Source organism: Rattus rattus, chromosome 2 (genome assembly GCF_011064425.1).
Source record: "Rattus rattus isolate New Zealand chromosome 2, Rrattus_CSIRO_v1, whole genome shotgun sequence".
Lineage (NCBI taxonomy): Eukaryota > Metazoa > Chordata > Mammalia > Rodentia > Muridae > Rattus > Rattus rattus.
The window spans coordinates 138,416,096-138,433,525 of NC_046155.1; the positions used below are offsets into that span (position 1 = coordinate 138,416,096).

A 17,430-nucleotide genomic window follows, 5' to 3' on the forward strand; every position below is an offset into this window, starting at 1 on the left:
ATGTTTAAACAGTACATTTTTTTCAGATTCTAGGGAGGATCCCTCTAACATGTCACAACATATAAGAGAAAATTAAAATCTGTAACATGCACAACAGGCTAACTGTCATACCACTGTTTGGGTATATGGATGCAGCTGGCATGCTGGCCCAGAATAGGCAGAACAAAGGATGGAAGAAGAAGTCCCCAGTCAATGTTTTCCTCTGGGCTGTAGGACACAGCTATATACCAGAATGAAAGAGGAACAATGGGGTCTGCGAAAAATACTGTGTACTTCATTCTCCTCAGTTAGTAACCAGGTACCACCAGTGTAGTGCCTGGAGATGATTTCAGGAACAGGGATCTGTGGTATATGGTTCCCCTCGAGGAGTCTGCATGTCAGGCAGGAAAGTTGAAGGTGAGACCAAGTTGAACAGGTTCTGGTTCAATTGGGAGTGAGCACTGAGAAACAGGACTGGGGGAATAGAAAAATCCTTCTTTAGTACTCTTAGGCACAGCTCTTTTAGGTGATCTTTAAGGAAGTAGCTGTCAGAGATGATCTTTGCTTGTTCGTATTGCTTTATTGGTGGTGGAGTTTGGGTATGTACACTTTTGTTGTGAAATGGAGATTTATATTCCTCTTAGGGGACTGAAATGAGGATACTCAGGAAAGGAAGATCATTGGCTGGTCTCAAGGCTGTCTAGATCTCTCATTATCTGTTCTAACATCTTTAAGAAAAGTTTCACCATGACATAAGTCAGTGCATTCACTGAAACCTATATTACTTAGTTCTTCTAGTCTTCCCTAAGCTCTGTAGGACTCCAGGATTGATGCTACTGGACATGTCTTTGTTTCATTCAAAGACAAAGACAAATAGGAAGCAACTCTGCTGTGGCTTTTCTCAAATCTCTGAGATTTCTGGGGTTTGAGCTCACCCAACCTTACAAGTTCTTATTCCTGTCTGGTAGCTTGGTCCCACAAAACCTGAAGTTCACCATGTTGGATGATTTTCATTTATTATAACAAATTCTCCAAGAATTCAGTCTTCTTTGCTTGATCCATATTAAGCTATTCTATGGAACTGCCTGGGGGGAACCCATATCTTTCATTAGGCTCCAGTACTTGAAAGTTGGACCGCCTCTCAACACAACCACTTTGTGGACCAAGCTTCTAGCATGTGAAACCATGGAGAACATCATTTTGAAGGCCTAGCACATGGACCAGGCAAGAAGAAAAGGGCAGCTGTTTCAGACAGGTTGCTCAGGATGGCATTGTTGCTGATAGAACTTGAAGAGAAAGAGGATATGGGAACAACATGGGGCTTATATCAATGCAAAATAAGTGAGGAATGGAGCAGCAAGAGAACTGATGGAGTCAGGTCAGGTCAGGTCAGGTAGTGCTGTGTAGACCGTGGAAGACTTTTATTTTAGTTTTGTAAACATGGGTACACTGCAGAGCTTTGGGAAGACTAGCAGAACTAAGTAATATAGGTTTCAGTGAATGCACTGACTTATGTCATGGTGAAACTTTTCTTAAAGATGTTAGAAGAGATGTAGGGAAACCAGCAAGTAATTTTCAGAAGAAGATACCTACCATTTTAATGTAACCTTAACTATAACTTTTAAAATATGCGTATTTATGAGCCCTATGTATGTATGTATGTGTGTATGTATGTATGCTTAAATGTGTGAATATATTTCAAATTGGGTGCACATAAGTGTTTGTGAGGCAGAGACCATAGAAGGGCACCATGTGCCTTCTTCTATCACTCTGCCTAGTCTTTTGAATCAGGGTCCCTCCCTGAACCTGGGTCTGAAAGTCAGTAAGTCCCAGAAATCTTCTATCTTAACCCTCCAATACTATAATCTATGGTCAGAGGCACATATAAATCCCCTGACTTGTTATATAAGTGGTGGAATCCAAACTTTGATCTTCATGGCTGTGCAGCAAGTCCTTTTAACTGCTGAGTCCCAACTATTACATTTAAAAATGTGTTCTATCTATCTATCTATCTATCTATCTATCTATCTATCTATCTATCTATCTATCTATCTTCATCATCATCATCTATCATTTATCTATGTGTCAATATATATTTGTCTATCATCTATTATCTCTCTAGTTCTGCTATTTTATCATCTAAATATTTATTCATCTATTCATCTGTCATCTCTCCCTCTCTCCCTCTCTCTTATCTGTCATCATAATTGTGTTTATATGCATGTGCCTTAATGTGTAAGTGCACAAATGCATACCTGGTTTCTGAAGAAGCCAAAAGTGAACATCAAAATCCCACGAATCTGGCATTACAGTCACTAGCTATGTGACATAGGAGACAGACTAAGTTCAGGTGCCTTGCATTACCACAAGTGCCCCAGCCACTGAGTCACATTTCCAGTCACAACTATATCTTTTGAGGAAAGACATTGTTGAAGTTGGTCATCACCCAAAAGAGCACAGTTCAGTGTATCTTCTTTTTTTTCCTTTTCTTTTTTTTGGAGCTGGAGACCGAACCCAGGGCCTTGCGCTTGCTAGGCAAGCGCTCTACCACTGAGCTAAATCCCCAACCCCCAGTGTATCTTCTTAATGAGTATAGGCTTATTATTCAGGTGCAGATCAGTTATCATCAAGATTGGATTCTGTCTTACACCCTGGTAGTCACTACCTTCCCACCATTCCAATAAGTGCGTGGACTGTCCTGTGTTTGAATTTCATCTTAATGCAGAAAATGTAAACAAAAAACCTGCTTCCATGTTAACATTTATTCAAGTTATTCAATTCATTTATTCAAGTTTCTTTCATATCATTGATCTGAGATGTTGACTGTACATTGTTGCAAAAGATTTAATGGAGTGACCCATCTGAAACCTTAAATACATCTAAATCCAACATGCGTATAGTTTTGTTTTTCATAGAATTATTCTCTAAACAACCCAAGTGCTGACCATTTCCATAGCATCTGAATTCAATTAACTAGATGGAAATCTAGAGTGAGCTAAATGTTACAAGAGGATGAGGGTGGGTTATTTGCAAACATGCACCATTCTATTCAAGGGCTTTCAGCACTGGAAGGTTTTGATATTCCTGGTACCAATTCCCTAGAGATGCCCAGAGATGGTTGTACTGCCGTGTAGTTTCCCAACAGTCTGTAATGTAGACAGTCAGGACCAACACCAGGGATCATCCATTTTCTCCCCAAGTAACCTAGTGGGTGGGGCAGGGCCATTCCCTTTGACTGTTGTCAGGAGGCATTGATTAGGTTGATGCTGGGTCACAGGAAGGATGATTTCTAGATGAGATTACAGGAACTTCTGGTGTAGAGTGAAGGGCATGGGCTTGGACATATATGTGTTTCTACACCCATATCTTTATATCTATATCTATATCTATATCTATATCTATATCTATATCTATATCTATATCTATCTATATCTATCTATCTATCTATCATCTATACCTATACTTATACCTCTATCTATCTATCTATCTATCTATCTATCTATCTATCTATCTATCTATTTATCTACATGTATATTTTTGGGGATAGGGTCATATGTCCAGGCTGGCCTCCAACTAGATTTGTATCCAAAGATGATTACTGATTATCTGGCTTCTACCTCCCCAGTGCCAGGATTTTAAGTATATGCTGCCCTTGATCCTTTGCTCTGGCATATGGTGCACTGATTAGGTCCTCAGAAGGGGAAGGGTGGCCATGGCAGCTGGTGGCTATTTACCAATATGTTCCTAAGTGGTTTAAGAGTTTGACATCAACTTTTGTGCTGGCTAATCACAACCGTATTACCCTTATGCTTGGCAGCTTCAAGAAAAACATGGAGATGTGTTCACAGTATACTTTGGACCTAGGCCTGTGGTCATGCTGTGTGGGACACAGACCATAAGGGAGGCTCTGGTGGACCATGCTGAAGCTTTCTCTGGCCGGAGAATAATTGCTGTGCTTCAGCCAATTATGCAGGAATATGGTGAGATATGGGACAAGTGTGGAGTGGAGGAAGTGGGCCAATGAAGTGAGCTTGAAAGATGAGGCCCAACCTCTGTGGAAAGACCCAGGATTCTCAACCTCCTGTGTAACCTACCCACCTATGCTTCGCCTTCCTTCTTAGGTATGTCCTTTGTCAATGAAGAAAGGTGGAAGATCCTTCGGCGATTATTTGTAGCCACCATGAGAGACTTTGGGATAGGAAAGCAGAGTGTGGAAGATCAGATAAAGGAGGAGGCCAAATATTTAGTGGAGGAACTGAAGAATCACCAGGGTAAGACTCAGAGAATGGGCATAAGGGAAGACATGAGTGCCCAAAGACAGAGAGTCACACACTCAAAGGTAGAAACACACACACATCACACACCCACACCCACACAAGCACACAAAAACATACAAACACAACACACAGTGTGGAGAGGATGAGATATGCACAAAGTTGGAGAGAGTGGGAAAAATACCAGGGCAGGGAAAGAAATATGATGTCTATTGTGCTCAAAATAGACTCAAATCATTTCCTGACCATGGTAATCTCTTCTGTTCAGGAATATCAATTTTTGAATTAATTTTACTTGCCAAGAAGGAATGATTGGCACATACTTGTCCTCTTAGAACACAGAAAGCTGTGATTAGGCTAATGAACATCAGGGAGCACAGAGGCTGATGGGAGTTTTTGTTTGATACAACTCTGAGGCACTACTGGGTCCTTCATAATTCACTCTAACAAGGGCATCTCAGTGACATGGACCTTGATTTGCAACTCTACTTCTCTATAGCAGGCATTTATTGAGATGATTTCAATGCAGAGGCAGGAGTGGAAGAAAGGTGCAGAGAGTGGGAAGAATGGCTGGAGAGAGACGTCATAGAGATCAAGGATCCAAAGGAAGACAAATGATAAGGCTGAGAGTGAAACTGACTAGCCTAATGAAAGGCTCTACAGGGAATCAGAGAATATAGACAAGCCAGCCCCAAGGAGAAGGCAACAAGTGTTCAGTACTGTTTAACAGAAAACAGTCCTCCAACTACCAGTGTCCAGACTGAATCTGGCATACAAAGACAGCAGACAGAAGGTCCTTATGGCTTCTGAAATACCACAAAACCTAGAAGTCTGAGAAGGGATGTGGGAGGATAGGCAGATGGGAGTGGAGTGCTCAGAACTTATTAATCCACACAGGAAATCTCTGAACCTTTCTCAGCCCTTTCCTGCCACTGGGAGTTAACTATACATTCAGAGTCAGAATGTTGACCAGGGAGGAGATGCAAAATGAAGACTAACTATACATACTCTATCCCCGAGTCCCAGAATCCTCATTTCAGCCATGATTAGTTGAGTTCCGTTGTAAATTTAGCCTTCCTGCATGTGTATGCGAATAGCATCACATCTTCTGTACAGAATTGATAAAAGTTAAATAAAATGGTACATGCATCACTTAGTGTAGGGGCTTGTGTATCTTATGTGCCAATGGGGTAGCAAGTGTTTCTATTCTTTGAGTAGTGAAAAGGGCGGCCTCCCATAGATGGGACTGATGACAAATGTTCCCCAGGTCATTGGCTCCATGTTTCCTATCCTGTCTCCTCATTTTCCAGGAGTCTCCCTGGACCCAACGTTCCTCTTCCAGTGCATCACAGGCAACATCATCTGCTCCATTGTCTTTGGAGAGCGCTTTGACTACAGAGACCGCCAGTTCCTGCGTTTGCTCGACCTGTTGTATAGGACCTTTTCCCTCATAAGCTCATTCTCCAGCCAGGTGAGTGTGTGGGAAGAGAGGATCATCCACAGCAGAGGAAGCAAGAAGCTACTTTGGGGTGAAGAAAAAAGTGTCTTAGGCCTGAAAGAAAGGCAGAGACAACATGGAGAGGCAAGGAGGCTGAAATGAGGCATGGTGAGAAGGATGATGAACAAGGGAGTGAGACCTGCATGTGAAAATATAGAGCTGTACACATACATGTGAAATGATAACGTTGGTGATGATAAAGCCAGAGGGTAGAAGACTTGCTTTTCATGCTCTTTATATCTTGGGTGAGGCAGTCCACAACATGGGCAATTCCAGCACATGAAGACAGGGATATGAGAAAGTCAAGGTGATCCTTGCTGAGATGTAGGGCAGTTTGGCAAAAATGAGACTCTTTGCCCATAAGACAAAACCTTAGAAATTAAAACAAATGAAGATAATTCACCAATGGGGATTGGGAGAGAACCTAGGAAATGAAAAGGGAGATTGAGAGAATGCAAGACAAAAACAAAGGTGAGAGATGGACCCAGAGCTACAATTCAATAGTATGCATGTCTATAGTGTACATATATGAGGAGTGTGCTTGTGCTGTGTGTGTGCACATCTGAGCATGCATTCCTGTCTTTATGTATGCTTTGTGTGTTTGTTCATGAAATATGAGGACCTGGTGTAAGGGAGGGTGGGCCCTTGAAGTTGCACAGGACACAGCCAGACACCAGGCTCTTGGCACAAAGAAGATTTATTACCCAAGAAAGGCAAGCAGTAGGATAGTCTGTAAAGTGAGAAAGCAGCAGCAGCAGCAGCAGCAGCAGCAACAACAACAACAACAACAACAACAACAACAACTAAAAGGTGTTTTTGTAGGAGTAAGGTTTTTAGGGAATGTGCTAGGGTGAGTTGGTAAATTCTGATTGCACATGTTATCCAAATAATGAATTTTGATAGTTGGACCTTGATGTTTTGCATCAGGAATGACTCAGAGGATGAATGAGGGAATGCACCTTGGGATCTGGCTTTATTTTTTTTCTCCATTTTTATTAAATTGGGTATTTCTTATTTACATTTCTTTTTTTCTTTATTTTTATCTTTATTAACTTGAGTATTTCTTATTTACATTTCGATTATTATTTCCCTTCCTGGTTTCGGGGCCAACATCCCCCTAATACCTCCCCCTTTTCTTCTATATGGGCATTCCTTCCCTATCCTTCCCCCATTGTCACCCTCCCTCCAACAATCATGTTCACTGGGGGTTCAGTCTTAGCAGGACCAAGGGCTTCCCCTTCCACTGGTGCTCTACTAGGCTATTCATTGCTACCTATGTGGTTGGAGCACAGGGTCAGTCCATGTATAGTCTTTGGGTAGTGGCTTAGTCCCTGGAAGCTCTGGTTGGTTGGCGTTGTTCTTCATATGAGGTCTCGAGCCCCTTCAAGCTCTTCCAGTCCTTTCTCTGATTCCTTCAACGGGGGTCCCGTTCTCAGTTCAGTGGTTTGCTGCTGGCATTCGCATATGTATTTGCTGTATTCTGCCTGTGTCTCTCAGGAGAGATCTACATCCAGTTCTTGTCAGCCTGCACTTCTTTGTCTCATCCATCTTATCTAATTGGGTGACTGTATATGTATGGGCCACATGTGGGGCAGGCTATGAACTGGTGTTCCTTCTGCCTCTGTTCTAAACTTTGCCTCTCTACTCCCTGCCAAGGGTATTCTTGTTCCCCTTTTAAAGAAGGAGTGAAGTGTTCGCCTTTTGGTCATCCCTCTTGAGTTTCATGTGTTCTGTGCATCTAGGGTAATTCAAGCATTTGGGCTAATAGCCACTTATCAATGAGTGCATACCATGTGTGTTTTTCTGTGATTGGGTTACCTCACTCAGGATGATATTTTCCAGTTCCCTCCATTTCCCTATGAATTTTATAAAGTCATTGTTTTTGATAGCTGAGTAATATTCCATCGTGTAGATATACCACATTTTCTGTATCCATTCCTCTGTTGAAGTGCATCTGGGTTCTTTCCTGCTTATGGCTATTATAAATAAAGCTGCTATGAACATACTGGAGCACGTGTCTTTTTTATATGTTGGGGCATCTTTTGGGTATATGCCCAAGAGAGGTATAGCTGGATCCTCAAGTAGTTCAATGTCCAATTTTCTGAGGAACCTCCAGACTGATTTCCAGAATGGTTTTACCAGTCTGCAATCCCACCAACAAAGGAGGAGTGTTCCTCTTCTCCACATCCTCACCAGCATTTGCTGTCACCTGAGTTTTTGATCTTAGCCATTCTCACTGGTGCGAGGTGAAATCTCAGTGTTGTTTTGAATTGTATTTCCCTGATGACTAAAGATGTTGAACATTTCTTTAGGTGTTTCTCAGCCATTCGGCATTCCTCAGCTGTGAATTCTTTGTTTAGCTCTGAACCCCATTTTTTAATAGGGTTATTTGTCTCCCTGCGGTCTAACTTCTGAGTTTTTTGTATATTTTGGATATAAGCCCTTTATCAGTTGTAGAATTCATAAAGATCGTTTCCCAATCTGTTGGTTGCCATTTTGTCCTAACCATAGTGTCCTTTGCCTTACAGAAGCTTTGCAGTTTTATGAGATTTTTGGAAGACTTTTAATGACTGCTTCTGTTTCTTTCAGAGTTTTGGGGTTGTTTAGATCATTTATCTGTTCCTGATTTATCTTTGGTACTTGGTGTTTGTCTAGAAAATTGTCCATTTCCTCCAGATTTTCAAGTTTTGTTGAACATAAGCTTTTGTAGAAGGATCTGATGATTTTTTGAATTTCCTCTGAGTCTGTTTTATGTCTCCCTTTTCATTTCTGATTTTGTTAATTTGAACACACTCTCTGTGTCCTCTCGTTAGTCTGGCTAAGGGTTTATGTATCTTGTTGACTTTCTCAAAGAACCAGCTTTTGGTTCTGTTGAGTCTTTGTATAGTCCTTTTTGTTTCTACTTGGTTGATTTCAGCTCTGAATTTGATTTATCTGCCTTTTACTTCTCCTGGGTGTGTTTGCTTCTTTTTGCTCTAGAGCTTTTAGGTGTGCTATCAAGCTGCTGATATATGCTCTCTCCTGTTTCTTTCTGCAGGCACTCAGAGCTATGAGTTTTCCTCTTAGCACAGCTTTCAGTGTGTCCCATAAGTTAGGGTATGTTTTACCTTCATTTACATTATATTCTAAGAAGTCTTTAATTTCTTTCTTTATTTCTTCCTTGACCAGGTTATTATTGAGTAGAGCGTTGTTCAACTTCCATGAATATTTGGCCGTTCTTCCCTTTTTGTTATTGAAGACCAGCTTTAGCTTGTTGTGGTCTGATAGGATGCATGGGATTATTTCTATCTGTATCTGTTGAGGCCTGTTTTATGACCGATTATATGGTCAATTTTGGAGAAAGTACCATGAGGTGGTAAGAAGTAATATACTTTTGCTTTAGGATAGAATGTTCTATTGATATCTTTTAAGTCCATTTTGTTCATTACTTCTCTGTCTGTCTATGGCTCTGTTTAATTTCTGTTTCCATGACCTGTCCATTGATGAGAGTGGGGTTTTGAAATCTCCTCCTATTATTGTGTGAGGTGCAACATGTGCTTTGAGCTTTAGTAAAGTTTCTTTTATATATGTAGTTGCCCTTTTATTTGGAGCATAGATATTTAGGATTGAGAGTTCATCTTTGTGGATTTCTCCTTTGATGAATATGAAGTGTCCTTCCTTATCTTTTTTGATGACTTTTAGTTGAAAATTGATTTTATTCGATATTAGAATGGCTACTCCAGATTGTTTCTTCAGACTATTTCCTTGGAAAGTTGTTTTCCAGCCTCTTACTCTGAGGTAGTGTCTCTCTTTGTCTCTGAGATGTGTTTCTTGTAGGCAGCAGAATGCAGGGTCCTCATTGAACATCCAATTTGTTAATCTATATCTTTTTATTGGGGAGTTGAGGCCATTGATGTTGAGAGATATTAAGGAATAGTGATTGTTGCTTCCTGTTATGTTTGTGTTTTGGTATGAGATTATGTTTGTGTGCTTTTCTTCTCTTTGTTTTGTTGCAAAATGATTAATTTCTTACTTTTTCTAGGGTGTAGCTTGGCTCCTTATGTTGGGCTTTACCATTTATTATCCTTTGTAGGGCTGGATTTGTAGAAAGATGTTGTATAAATTGGGTTTTGTCATGGAATATCTTGGTTTCTCCATCTATGTTAATTGAGAGTTTTGCTGGATATAGTAACCTTGGCTGTCATTTGTGTTCTCTTTGGGCCTGTATGACACATGTCCAGGATCTTCTGGCTTTCATATTCTCTGGTTAGAAGTCTGTTGTAATTCTGATCGGTCTCCCTTTATATGTTATTTGACCTTTTCCCCTTAATGCTTTTAATATTCTTTCTTTGTTTTGTGCATATGGTCTTTCGACTATTATGTGATGGGATTAGTTTCTTTTCTGGTCCAATCCATTTGGAGTTCTGTAGGCTTCTTGTATGTTTATGGGCATCTCTTTCTTTAGTTTAGGGAAGTTGTCTTCTATGATTTTATTGAAGATATTTACTGGTCCTTTGAGTTGGGTGTCTTTGCTCTCTTCCATACGTATTATCCTTAGGTTTGATCTTCTCAATGTGTTCTGGATTTCCTGTATGATTTTGGCCAGTTTATTTTTCTGTTTTACATTATCTTTGGCAATTGTGTCGATGATTTCTATAGAATCTTCTGCTCCTGAGATTCTCTCCTCTATCTCTTGCATCTGTTGATGATGCTTGTATCTACGGCTTCTTGTCTCTTCCTTTGATTTTCTATATCTAGGGCTGTCTCCCTTTGTGCTTTCTTTATTGCTTTTATTTCCATTTTTAATTCCTTTACCTGTTTGATTGTGTTTCCTGTAATTCTTTCAGGGATTTTTGCATTTCCTCTCTACTGGTTCCTCTTGTTTTTTTTTTTTTTTTTTTTTTTTTGCATTCTCCTATGGGAGTTCTTTATGTCTTTCTTGAAGTCCTCCATCATCATGATCAAATGTGGTTTTAAATCTTGATCTTGGTTTTGTGGTGTGTTTCGACATTCAGTGTTTGCTTTGGTGGGAGATTTGGGCTCCGATGATGCCATGTAGTCTTGGTTTCTGTTGCTTGGGGTCCTTTGCTTGCCTCTCGCCATCAGGTTGTCTCTGGTGTTACCTTTTTCCACTATTTCTGACTGTGGTTAGACCATCCTATAGCCCTGTGTATCAGGAGTGCTGTAAACCTGTTTTCCTGTTCTCTTTCAGCCAGTTATGGCAACAGAGTGTTCTGATTTCAGGCATGTAGTCATTCCTGTCTATTGGTCATCAGGAGTTTCTGTGGGTGTGTGTCCTGAGTCCACCAGGCAGGTCACTTGGAACAGAAAAGTTGGTCTTACCTCTGGTCTCAAGTATGGAGTCACTCTTCAGAGCCAGGTTTTAGCTCTGTGGGGGCCACGACCAGAAGGGCCTGCCCTGCTTTTGCCCGGGACCCTGTGCACATGGGACCCCAGACAGCACTAGGTGTTTTCCTCTAGAGTCAGAAATGTGGGCAGAGAATAATCTCCTCTGGCTTTCTAGGTGTGTCTGCCCCTCTGAAGGTCTAGCTTTCCCTCCCATAGGATTTGGGTGTAGGAAACTGTTTGACTGGGTCCCTTCAGATCTGGGCGATGTCTGGACCGCAGCATTGAGTGTCCCTATATTCCTCTTCTCAGTGGCCCTATACAGTTTTTCTTGGGCCAGGTATGTGGGCAGTACTGGATGTCTCTCCTGCCCTGCAGTCTCAGGAGTGCCCACCTGTCTGTGCGGTGAGCTCTATCTTCCATGGGGTCATGGAACTGTGGGCCAGGATCAGCGAGGTTCGGGCCCCAACTAAAACTGGGAGTCGGGAACTTTAGAAATACGATCTAATGATTTAGCAAGAGGAAAAGTGTCAAAGAAAAATGTTGCTGACACCACGTTTGCCTTTTTGTCATGTCTGTCATACCTGGGCTTGTCAGACCCCTACATTCTCACCTCTTGGTTTTATTATTGCATCACTAACTATAGGGTAAATGGGTGTCATTCTCTCTGGCTGCTTCCTGTTGACACTGGGGCATCACGATGAGGAAATCCAAGGAAGTTGGCATGGTGGTCAATGTTGGGAAGTGTAGGCTACTTTATTTGTTTTCCAGTCTTTCTGAGGCCATCTGAAGTTAAGGATTGGCTATGTGTAAGATTGGCCAATCTAGGGCTGGCAAGTTGCTAGAGCAGTCTGAAGTTGATTTTTAATCTCTTGGGACAGATGGACAATAGACAAATGTAAAGTTAAGGAGTTTTGGGAAATTTTATTTTTTATTTTTATTCTTTTTATTTACCTACCTTTGGTGTGTATTTGAAACATTCAGGTTTATATCATGGTAGTTGGGGAAGGAGAGTCCCTAGACAAGAGAAATGGGGATAGATCCCACCCTCAGCTATAGACATGGGCATCCTTATTGAAGCAAGTGTTTTGTTGGGATGTTCTTTGAGGTTTAAGAAGCTCATGCTAAGCCCAGTGTTCCTTCTTGTTCTTCCTGACTGCTTGTGTATTAGGACATAAGCCTTCAGCCCCCATATCAGCCTGCCTGCTTGTGTGCTTCCTATCATGATGCTAATGAAATAATCTGAAACTATAGGAAAACTCCTAATTAAATCCTTTTGTAAATATCACCTTAGTCATGGTGTCTCCCATAGTATAGGAACAGTGATTAAGATAGAGCACTGTCTACTTCTTGGGACCTGATAGCTCCAGGTGACCTATTGAGATCTTCTTTCTACAGATGTTTGAGGTCTACTCTGACTTCCTGAAGTACTTTCCTGGTGTCCACAGAGAAATCTACAAAAACCTGAAGGAAATCCTCGACTACATTGATCATAGTGTGGAGAACCACAGAGCCACTTTGGACCCCAATGCTCCCCGAGACTTTATCGATACTTTCCTTCTGCACATGGAGAAGGTTAGTCCAGCATGGATGAGAGAGGGGGTGGGTGAAAGTTAAGGATGGGGATGGTGTCAGAGAATAAGAGGGGAGGGGACAGAGGATGGTGAGGAGAGGTAGAAAAAGAATGAAGGTGATGCAGAACATCTAGAAGATAAAAAGCAGATTAATGAAGGGGAAATGACAGGGGAGGAGCATTAATGGGGAAGAAACACAGGACCAAGGGCAAACAGCAGAAAGACCACAGAGGAAGTAAAAGCCTGGGAGACAGAACATGATATAACCACCAAAGAACAAAGTAGAGAGAGAAGAAGGAGGCCAAAGGACATTGTCTCTGGCCTAGTAATGCCCAGAGGTCCATTTAGTATGATATTCAAAAACAGAAGGACAGTACCCGGAGATGACTGTTTCTTATTGCAAAGGTACAGTCACCCCTGACCCATTCTTTTCTCTCCCATCTGGAACCAGGAGAAGTTGAACCACTACACGGAGTTCCATCATTGGAACCTAATGATATCTGTGCTCTTTCTTTTCCTTGCTGGCACTGAGTCTACAAGCAACACTCTCTGCTATGGATTCCTGCTCATGCTCAAGTACCCTCATGTTGCAGGTGTGCTACAGGGGAATTTTCTAGTACCCTTTTTTTTGAAGGAGAACTACTTCTAAACTAAGGCAGTTCTGTGGTGGTGTGTGAATGAACACTCAGGTGACTCATTTTCTTTCTCCTATTACTGAAAGGCCAACCCTCTGTCCATCCATCCATCCATCCAACTTTCTCTTCCTTCCTTTCTACCTTTCTTTCTTTTATCCTCCTGTCTTTACATCTATCCAATCACTGATTTTTCTTTTCCTTCCATCTCTTCATTCATTTACTAATTCTATTCATTTACCCACCCATCCATTATCTACTGTCCATCTATCAATTTTCTCGTCCATCCATTATATGCCTATTCACCCATTAGTATAATCATCTGCCCATCTTTTCTATACCTATAGATTAATAATCTTGACTCATCTCTGATTCACCCAATAACATATATTTCTTTTTTGTGAGAGATGAAAATGTATTTATGATTTCCTTTTCCTTTTTAATGAAATTCATTTATTCCATTTACAGTTGCTTATCAGCCCCTGTCTTCTCCCAGTACCCCCTCACAAAAATTCTCCTCCTATTCCACCCTCTCTTTCTCTTTTGTGAAGAGGAAGCCACTTCCCATACCATATATCAAGTCATTGCAGGACTAGGGACATCCTCTCCCACTGAGGCTGGACAAGGCAGACCATTTAGGGGAATATGATCACAGGCGAGCTTTCAACAGCCCTTGCTCCAGTTGGCAGGGGACCCACATGAAGACCAAACAGTTCATATGTGAAGGGGGCCCAGGTCCAGTCAGTTCTTACACTTTGGTTTGTGGTTCATTCCCTGGGAACCTCCAAGGGTCCAGGTTAGTCATCTCTGTTGGTCTTCCTACAGATTCTCTGTGATCTTTACATTCCTTAATATTTCTCCCAACTCTTCCATAAATACTCTGAGTTCCATCTAATGTTTGGCTGTGGATTTCTGCATCTCTTTGCATTGACTGCTTTGTGGGGCCTCTCAAAGAAGAGTTATGCTAGGTTCCTGCCTGCAAGCATAACAGAATACCATTAATACCATCAGATATTGGTTCTTGCCCATGGGATGGGTCTCAATTTGGAGTAGTCATTGGTTAGCCATTCCCTCAGTCTCTGCTCTATTGTTTTCCCCCTGCCCTTCTTGTAGGCAAAACACATTTTGGGTCAAAGGTTTTGTAGCTGGGTTACTATCCCTATCCCTACTCTGAGAGTCCTGTATAGAGGAAGTGGCCACTTCCGGATTCATATCTCCCACTGTCAGAAATCTCAGCTAGATTTCTGCCACCATAGAACCTCAGGGTCCTTTCCCCATCCCAGATCTCTAGCATGTCCTAGAGAAGATTTCCACCCTATCTCCCCTGCTCTCCCTACATAGGCTCTTACCCCTCCCCATTATGTTCCCTATCCCTTCTTCCATCCAGTCCCCTTCTTCCATCAGTCTCCAATAACTATTATGTTTCCACTTCTGAGAAATATTCAAGCTTCCTACCTTGTGTCCCTGTTATTTGGATTCTTGAGATCTGTTGAGTATGGCATGGTAATCCTGTGCTTTTTGGCTAACATCCACAAATAAGTAAATACAAAATATGCATGTGCTTTTGAGTTGGGGTTACTACACTCAGGATGATATTTTCTTTTCTTATTGGATAGTCTATGTATTTTTATTTCAAATTATCCCCTTTTGATAGCACATCCTCTCCCATAACCCCTCCCCCTGCTTCTATGAGGATGCTCCCTCTCCCACCTCAACACCCTGGCATTCTTCTACACTTGGGAATTGAGCCTTCACAGGGCTAAGGGCTTCTCTTTCCATTGATGCCAGAGAATGCTATCCTATGCTACACATGCGGCTGTAGCCATGGGTCCCCACATGTGTACTCTTTGTTTGGTGGTTTAGTCACTGGGAGGTCTGGCAGGTCTTGGAGGTCTTGCCATTTCCCCATCCATCCCTCATTCTGGATTGACAGTTGAAATGTCCTTTTATTGGACGTGTCTCTTTTCTCACTTTTACATGCAAGGCTGGACCTTGTTGGGAAGAGACTTTAACTGGCTCTAAACATGGTTGGAGGGTTGAGTCCTTGAGAAAAGCACAGGTGTGTGCACCAGGCTGGACCTTGTTGGGAAGAGACTTTAACAGGCTCTATACATGGTTGGAGGGTTGTGTCCTTGAGAAAAGCACAGGTGTGTGCACCTAAGAGTGGCATGTGTCTTTTTCAGTGGGTCTCCTAGCTCTGAACTGTTCCTGGGTTATTGGATCCCAGAAACCATGGACACTGTGCATCACCTCTGAGAAGGGGACACTGTTTATTGTTTCTGTGCAGAGAAAGTCCAAAAGGAGATTGATCAGGTGATCGGCTCACACCGGGTCCCAACCCTTGATGACCGCTCCAAAATGCCATACACTGAGGCAGTCATCCATGAGATTCAGAGATTTTCTGATGTTTCTCCAATGGGTTTGCCATGCAGAATCACCAAAGACACATTGTTCCGAGGGTACCTGCTCCCCAAGGTGAGACCAACTGTTATTCCTTATTGATACTCCATGAACATACTCCACTCTACTAATCACCAACCTCATCCTGTCTGTGGTTTTCCAGCACTATGTTTCTCATGGACTAGTTGTTTTGCATATGGGAATCAGAGTATGTTGACATCTTTATCTCATAACTTCTCCTAGAACACTGAGGTGTACTTCATCCTGAGTTCAGCTCTCCATGACCCACAGTACTTTGAACAACCAGACACCTTCAATCCTGAGCACTTCCTGGATGCCAATGGGGCACTGAAGAAATGTGAAGCTTTCATGCCCTTCTCCATAGGTGAGACACTTGATTCCTTTTCCAGACACTAGAGGGCAGGTGACCAGACACACAAACAGAAATAGGTTACAGGATACTGAGTTTGTCCCAGCTGCCTTGCCATTCACCCTGCCCACAGCCCCACGAGGAGAGTCTTGAACTAAAGGAGTCTCCTGGTCAGAAGGACTTTGGGGAATTATTCAAAAGCCTACAACTAAACAAGCAAAATTATTTTTCTTGTTTTTATTATTATTTTTTTTTTTAACTTGAGTATTTCTTATTTACATTTTTGAATGTTGTTCTTTCCCGGTTTCTTGGGCAACATCCCCTAATCCCTACCCTCCCTTCTTTATGGGTGTTCCCCTCCCCACCCTCCCCCCATTGCGGCCCTCCCCAACAATCACATTCACTGGGGGTTCACCCTTGGCAGGACCAAAGGCTTCCCCTTCCACTGGTGCTCTTGCTAGGATATTCATTGCTACCTATGAGGTCAGAGTCCAGGGTCAGTCCATGTATAGTCTTTAGGTAGTGGCTTAGTCCCTGGAAGCTCTGGTTGCTTGGCATTGTTGTTGATAAGGGGTCACGAGCCCCTTCAAGCTCTTTCAGTTCTTTCTCTGATTCCTTCAATGGGGGTCCTGATCTCGGTTCAGTGGTTTGCTGCTGGCATACACCCCTGTGTTTGCTGTATTCTGGCTGTGTCTCTCCGGAGAGATCTACATCCAGCTCCTGTCAGCCTGCACTTCTTTGCTTCATCCATCTTGTCTAATTGGGTGGCTGTATATGTATGGGACACATGTGGGGCAGGCTCTGAATGGGTGTTCCTTCTGTGTCTGTTTTAATCTTTGCCTCTCTCTTCCCTGCCAAGGGTATTCTTGTTCCCCTTTTAAAGAAGGAGTGAAGCATTCACATTTTGGTCATCCTTCTTGAGTTTCATGTGTTCTATGCATCTAGGGTAATTCAAGTATTTGGGCTAATAGCCACTTATCAATGTGTGCATACCATGTGTGTTTTTCTGTGATTGGGTTACCTCACTCAGGATGATATTTTCCAGTTCCAACCATTTGTCTATGAATTTCATAAAGTCATTGTTTTTGATAGCTGAGTAATATTCCATAGTGTAGATGTACCACAATTTCTGTATCCATTCCTCTGTTGAAGGGCATCTGGGTTCTTTCCAGCTTCTGGCTATTATACATAAGGCTGCTATGAACATAGTGGAGTACGTATCTTTTTTATATGTTGGGGCACCTTGTGGGTATATGCCCAAAGAGGTATAATGAATCCTCAGGTAGTTCAATGTCAATTTTTCTGAGGAACCTCCAGACTGATTTCCAAATGGTTGCTGATGCAATCCACAACAATGAGAGAGGTGTTCCTCTTTCCC

The 17,430-nt window shown here is 42.0% G+C and overlaps 1 protein-coding gene across 1 annotated transcript in view; it reads left to right on the top strand.

Annotated features, from left to right (window-relative positions):
• The window catches only part of LOC116894297 (cytochrome P450 2B3), a 40,644-nt gene that overhangs the window by 13,329 nt on the left and 9,885 nt on the right, over window positions 1-17,430 (top strand). Inside the window, exons 2-8 of the mRNA XM_032896001.1 lie at window positions 3,797-3,959; window positions 4,101-4,250; window positions 5,564-5,724; window positions 12,475-12,651; window positions 13,102-13,243; window positions 15,570-15,757; window positions 15,926-16,067. Of these exons, the coding sequence (XP_032751892.1) occupies window positions 3,797-3,959; window positions 4,101-4,250; window positions 5,564-5,724; window positions 12,475-12,651; window positions 13,102-13,243; window positions 15,570-15,757; window positions 15,926-16,067 (1,123 nt within the window). The remainder of the gene's footprint in view (window positions 1-3,796; window positions 3,960-4,100; window positions 4,251-5,563; window positions 5,725-12,474; window positions 12,652-13,101; window positions 13,244-15,569; window positions 15,758-15,925; window positions 16,068-17,430) is intronic.